The 7,127-nt window shown below is 37.4% G+C and overlaps 1 protein-coding gene across 1 annotated transcript in view; it reads right to left on the reverse strand.

The window, feature by feature from the left end:
* Positions 1-307: 307 nt before the first annotated feature.
* LOC127420271 (coiled-coil domain-containing protein 171-like) overlaps positions 308-7,127 on the reverse strand; it is a 34,393-nt gene continuing 27,573 nt past the window's right edge. The window contains exons 21-23 of the mRNA XM_051662364.1: positions 4,177-4,231; positions 3,970-4,092; positions 308-3,864 (exon numbers count right to left, since the gene is read on the reverse strand). Of these exons, the coding sequence (XP_051518324.1) occupies positions 3,571-3,864; positions 3,970-4,092; positions 4,177-4,231 (472 nt within the window). The 3' untranslated portion in view covers positions 308-3,570. The remainder of the gene's footprint in view (positions 3,865-3,969; positions 4,093-4,176; positions 4,232-7,127) is intronic.

Consider the following 7,127-nt stretch of genomic DNA (forward strand, 5'->3'; position numbering starts at 1 on the left):
GATCTGCATCACATCACATTGTATTTGGGCTCGTTTCAATTGGGGGCATCTGTGGTTTTTATATTTATGTTTCATGATTTCTTTTCAGCGCAGCTCTGATGGGCATGCCGGCAGGCCACGAGAAAAAAAAAAAAACAATCGTCAAAATATTAATAACTACAGTCTTGATCAACACAAAATAGGTATCATTTGAAAGTTTAGAAGCTCTACTTTACAATGCATGTAGACATTATGACCAAAACTGAACAAGTGCTTTGAAATTTGCAGACAAATCAGAAGTGTTACATTTTTATAATTTATTAAAAAAAACAATTGCACAGTACATATTATTGCGATCAGTAAAAACATCAAACTGATCAAATAGTCATGTGTCATATGTTGTTGGAAAGCTCTCAAAGAGTAGAATACAACCAGCCTATTTGTTTTACTCACAGACACAAATATAGCGAGTAATAGTTAAGTATATGTCTTTGACAATTATGATGGTGTTGCCTATAAGCCACGGTTTCACTTATAACTTCACAAAAAAGAAATGGAAAATAAAATATCACATAGCATTTCTTAGAGGAGGTGATTATCTTTCTAAAGAGTCCACACACAAGATAATTAGATGTATAGATCATTAGATAATCCACATGAAGCACAATGTTACATGTGACCACCAGGAGATGGCGCCAAATACATGACACAGACTCAATGATGACTCAAATGACACAGAATGAAACTCATTCTGTGAAATCTCATGACTAAAATCATGTCTGCATGCTATACAAACCTTTAGTCATTGTTGTGTTTGCATGTGTAATTAGTTCTTATGTGCAATTATTATGTTTTATTTGTTTGGAGATGTTTTTGGACACTATGATAAATTATTTTTGTAATGCTATAACTTTTGATTGCTTTATCGTATCAACACAACATTTTCACAGATACAGTTGACATGATTGGGAACAAAACAAAAGCAGTTTTTGGAGCCACCTTATTTACACACAGAGATATATAAAGTTAAATATTAAAAATAAGAAATACAGTACATTTTGGGGTTAATTTTTTGTGTGATTTTTCAGGCTGAGAGTCTCAGAATGTATCATAATTGATATCATTAAAATGTTTTAAAAGTCTTCTTTACGATGATACCAAACACTTGACCCATTAATTTTGGGTATGCCACTGAAACAGGAAATCTTTAAAAACACATTCAGAGCTTAAAGGGTTAAACCACTCAGAAGCAAGCGTTCAGTTTACACCTGGTTTATTTTCTCTCTGGCAACATGAATGATAAATAATATGTACTTAAATCTCAACATGCTCACATATTTTTAATAATACAACAACTGAATAAATACTTTTGATTCCACAGAATCTCACAATGTCTATTTTGCTTACATATGAAAAAAGAAATTCTCTTTGCTATTGCTCTTTATAAAGGCACCTTCTAGGTACAATTCAAAAATAATATTTCATCGTTAGTTTTGCATCGAAAAGTGTTCAAATTCAGTCAGGGTTGCCACATAAAGTTAATCTTTATTTTCCAGTTAATCTGTTGCTACATTTGGTAACTTCTTGTTTTATGGATCTTTACTGCTGAACTGACTTGAGGTCAGTTACAGCCTGCATTTAACTGTGATTCAGGGTTTCGCTGTGGGATCAACGCCCCCTAGTTTCGAATCAGTGTGATGTAACGAAGTCTCGCTTGCTGAAATCACGTGATTTGGCCAGTTTGAGCCATGCTCCGAAGCATTGGTTCTAAACACATGATTCGTAAAGGTTTCGAAGCGTATTTCAGAAGCGCCCATCACTAAAGAAAGGTGATGTTGTCTAATAGACTGTATAGCAGGCATTAAACGTGTCATGTGGTAAATGACAAGGTATGTTAAATAAATTAAAATTCTAGTACACTTTTAAAAGCATGGCTTAATTCATTGCTACATTACTTACATTTACTTTACTTGAGAATTTCTAATTAAAGGCACCAAGCATTGTGTGTAGCCAATAGGTGTGTGGGGGGGTGGGGGTTAAAGTAATTACAACTCCAGATTTTTTTGAGTGGAGTCTTTTGAAAACATCCTTCATAACCGCATACTTCAGACAGCAATGATGAAAAGAAACGGGAGATTTCATACAAAAATGGATAAGTGTGAATGTGCAAGAGATGAATTCTCTTCATCACTATAAACACACTTAATACAGGGATGCTGCACAGGTTTTAAAATCAAATTCAGTACAGTATGTCCATACTTGATCATATTAAAATTATTTTAGAGCTCGAGATGTGTTGGAAGAAAGGCGATAACAGATAAATCGGCCGATAGTTTTAAAAACGTATATATTGAACATGTTAAAAATGTTCTTAGAATTTTCTTACTGTGATGGTACAGACGCAGAGGCAACAAGAAACCAAATTTCCAATAATAACCCCCCCAAAAAAAGATTTGGTACATAATGGGGGTCTGGGTAGCTCAGCGAGTACTGACACTGGCTACCACCCCTGGAGTCATGAGTTCAAATCCAGGGTGTGCTGAGTGACTCCAGCCGGGTCTCCTAAGCAACCAAATTGGCCCGGTTGCTAGGGAGGGTAGAGTCACATGGGGTAACTTCCTCGTGGTCGCTATAATGTGGTTCTCGCTCTCGGTGGGGCGTGTGGTGAGTTGTGCATGGATGCCGCTGAGAATAGCGTGAAGCCTCCACACGCGCTACGTCTCCACGGTAACGTGCTCAACGAGCCACATGATAAGATGCGGATTGACGGTCTCAGACGCAGAGGCAACTGAGATTCATCCTCCGCCACCCGGATTGAGGCGAGTACACTACACCACCATGAGGACTTAGAGCGCATTGGGAATTCCAAATTGGGTAGAAAAGGGGAGGAAATAAAAAAAAAGGTGCATAACGCAGGACTTTTAACTATAAAAAAGCTGAAAATACACCGGGGACTCTTATTTTGAAATGTCTGTACTCCCAGTTGCTCACACAAACAGATAAGGAAATAAAACATGCACTCTTAAAAATCATTTACAACTTATTACTAAATACATATATGCTGTAAAATAAACACTGTCGTAAAACAAAAATAAGCAGTAAATAATTGATTTTGAACCGCAGGAAACACTGTATCATGAGCTCTCTGCGTGCTTGGAGAATGTGCAACAGTGCCACGTCTTCACTTTAAAGCATGCAGCGCATACAGACTATAGATTTATTGAATTAAATCACAGCAGTTTAATAATTACATTCAGCCATATTACGTTTCCCATTTTCTGTCCCTAAATTTAAGACCTCTTTAAATGATAATGAAGACTTTCGTTGTACCATTTAAGACTTTTTAAAGACCTGCGGGTACCCTGTAATACACCGCCTACAATTCTGTTTGTGTGTGCTGTCAGTGTTGTGTGCATGTGTACGAGTGTGTGTTCGTGTAAGAGAGAACAGTACAGCCATTTCATCATTACTAGTGTTTTTAATAACACTAATTATGAGCATCACTGATACAGATCATCTGCTGAATGAGAACACAATGAGAAATCGAATATTAAAAATAAAAAACACATTAAAAGTGTAGCAGCCAGTTCATCATGTCTCTGACAGTGGCATTTTGGTTCCTTCATGTTTTTTCTCTTTGAGTGTCAGTGTGTGGCCCATGAGTGTGTTTGTGGAGAAACCTTTCAGTTCACACGTCCCACAATCCACCTCTTCTTCAAGAGACCTGAACAACGGTGTATACGTGTGTTGTTCTCTCAGACAGGCGTCGTGTAGTTCACTCTTCAGTGCTGTAATGTGAGTCTGATATGACGAGATCTCGCGCTCCTGAGACGAGATTTTACTGCACGCCAGCTGATACACATCCAGGAAACTACACACCAGACTCTACAACACACACAAACATGACATTCAGTGTTGGCACTAAACACAGTATAGCACATCATTTACAGCTTTAATTTGGCTCACTGTAGAGTGTGTAGTGTGATTTACCTGACATGCAACAGTCTCTGTATTTCCCATGATCCTCTGTGAGTCTGATGGGAGGCGGGGCATTTTGGACAGCTGAGCGTCATGTGATGACACGCTTCTGGATATGATGATGTCATCTTTCATCTGACAATAAAACATGAAGATGCTTTCAGAATACAACACAATCCTACAGATGACTACGTGTATTTTGTGTGTGTGTGCTGTTGCCTTTTTGAAATGTTCCTCCACAGATTTCAAGTAGCTCATCAGAGACTCTTTATTCCTACAAACACAGACAAAAAAAACACATTTCAAAGGTGCAAGTTTTAAACGTGAATAATTCCATAATCAACTCAAATATATGAATATTTGCACATTTCAGTTGTTAGAAGTCATTTCTTACATCTACAAATCATGAGTGAGTGACATCACATCCTGTGCGCCAGTATTACAGATTATTTGTAAACATTTGTCATCTATTTTGACTCATTTGCATAAACAAGGTTATCCGAGGTGAATAAAAATTAAATCTTTGAAAAAAACGAGTTTAAAACACACGACAAGTTCGTAGAAATGTAATCTGTGTGTCCAGATTGGTTTCATACATTTATAAAAAACATTTAAAGTATTTAATGACTTTAAAAATGTGGTGCAATCATAAAGGAAAAGGTATTAAATACATTCCTTGCAACTTTAACCCTTATGTTGTGTTCCGGTCATTTTTACCCAGACGGCTTTTTTTTTTTTATTACTAATAAGTGTCTGAAAACACACAAAAGAAATTTGACCATTTTCTTTACATTTTTATTGGTTTTATTTCACATTGTTACACTTGTTGTGTTCCCGGTCAAAAATGACCGGCCATTGGAAATGAATTGAGTAGACTACAAGTGTTCAGGAGCATCACAATCCTTTAGATGAACACATATGTGGATGTGGATGTGCACACACACACACACACACACACACACACACACACACGCGCACACGCGCACACAGACACACTCACTCACTCACTCACTCACACTCGCGCACGCACACACTCACACCCACACGCGCACACACTCACATGCCACACCCACACATGCACACGCGCACAGACACGCGCACACACGCACACAGGCACGCGCACGCAGACACGCGCACGCAGACACGCGCACGCAGACACGCGCACGCAGACACACGCACGCAGACACACGCACGCAGACACACGCGCACACGCACACACATGCACACACTCACACCCACACATGCACACACACGCACGCACACACACAATGTGTGTTGAGCACCCTTTTGTGCATCATCTTTCCATGCACACTCTTTGAGGAATATTTCAAGATCTACTCATCATATTATGTTGTGTTTGGGCTCATTTGAATCGGGATCGTCTGCTGTAAGTTACGATATGTCATTTTCTATGTTATATATATGTTTCAAGAAAAACGGTGTGGTTGCTTCAAGGAGCACAATACGATGATACTTGAACAAAAATGAGCTGCATGGTCGAGTTGCCAGAAAGAAGCCTTTACTGCGCCAATGCCACAAAAAAGCCCGGTTACAATATGCCCAACAACACCTTGATATGCCTCACAGCTTCTGGCACACTGTCACTCCAAATTACGAGACCAAAATAGAGCTTTATGGTCACAACCATAAGCGCTATGTTTGGAGAGGGGTCAACAAGTATTGTGCTCCTTGCAACAACCACACCGTCTTTTTCCAGAGCAGCCTGTATTTCTCCTGAGGTTACCTGTGGGTTTTTCTTTGTATCCTGAACAATTCTTCTGGCAGTTGTGGCTGAAATCTTTCTTGGTCTACCTGACCTTGGCTTGGTATCAAGAGATCCCCGAATTTTCCACTTCTTAATAAGTGATTGAACAGTACTGACTGGCATTTTCAAGGCTTTGGATATCTTTTTATATCCTTTTCCATCTTTATAAAGTTCCATTACCTTGTTACGCAGGTCTTTTGACAGTTCTTTCTGCTCCCCATGGCTCAGTATCTAGCCTGCTCAGTGCATCCACGTGAGAGCTAACAAACTCATTGACTATTTATACACAGACACTAATTGCAATTTAAAAAGCCACAGGTGTGGGAAATTAACCTTTAATTGCCATTTAAACCTGTGTGTGTCACCTTGTGTGTCTGTAACAAGGCCAAACATTCAAGGGTATGTAAACTTTTGATCAGGGCCATTTGGGTGATTTCTGTTATCATTATGATTTAAAAAGGAGCCAAACAACTATGTGATAATAAATGGCTTCATATGGTCACTATCCTTAAATAAAAGACAGTTTTTTTGCATGATCAGTCACATTTTCAAAATGAATGCCAAAATTTCACAATTTCTGCCAGGGTATGCAAACTTTTGAGCACAACTGTATATTCATTGTAAAGTCCAGATAATAATCTTTAAAATGACACCTGTTTTGTTCAGATCAAGCAAGTGGTTATTAATTTATTATGTAATGTTTTTGTGTTTTTTTTGGCCCCCCACTATCCGGTATGAGCTCAGTTTAATGAATCATTCTATAAATATATATATATATATTTAATATATTCAAAAAATGAGTACAAAACCTGTAATAATTAGTAAAAAGAAGTTGATAAAAAGATCTAATGCAATATCTGGTGATAATATATGCAATATGAGAGATTTATTAACAATGCTAGTGGGCCGGTCATTTTTGACCGGGAACACAAAATGTGTAAAAAATATTTTTGAATTTTTGAGTCACGAATATCAAGACGTTTTCTCAGGGTTACTCCAAATGACATGAACAAAATGTTCCTTTTCATAAAAATGTAAAAAATGTTGGTCTTTTTTTGTTTTTGTTTTTATGTTTCACAATTTAAAGGTTTTTTTTTTTTTTTGGTCACATGACAATAAAATGACAAACTACATGTTGGTTACACCACCTGACTTTGATTTGGTGGACAAAGTTTTTTCAAATATTTTAAAACAAAATTCGTTTTTTAAGAAATAATAACAAAAGTCTATTCTGCACTTCACTATTTCTATTTTCAAGAATGTTAGCTGTTAATGAGACTTTTATATCGTTTTTACTGTCTCCGTACGGTTACACCACTGAGACATTTTTGACTTTAAGCCCCAGAAAAAAATATCAAAATGATTTTGAACTCAGAAATGGAAAAGTTTTCATCATAGTAGATGT

Source organism: Myxocyprinus asiaticus, chromosome 29 (assembly GCF_019703515.2).
Source record: "Myxocyprinus asiaticus isolate MX2 ecotype Aquarium Trade chromosome 29, UBuf_Myxa_2, whole genome shotgun sequence".
In the NCBI taxonomy this organism is placed as follows: domain Eukaryota; kingdom Metazoa; phylum Chordata; class Actinopteri; order Cypriniformes; family Catostomidae; genus Myxocyprinus; species Myxocyprinus asiaticus.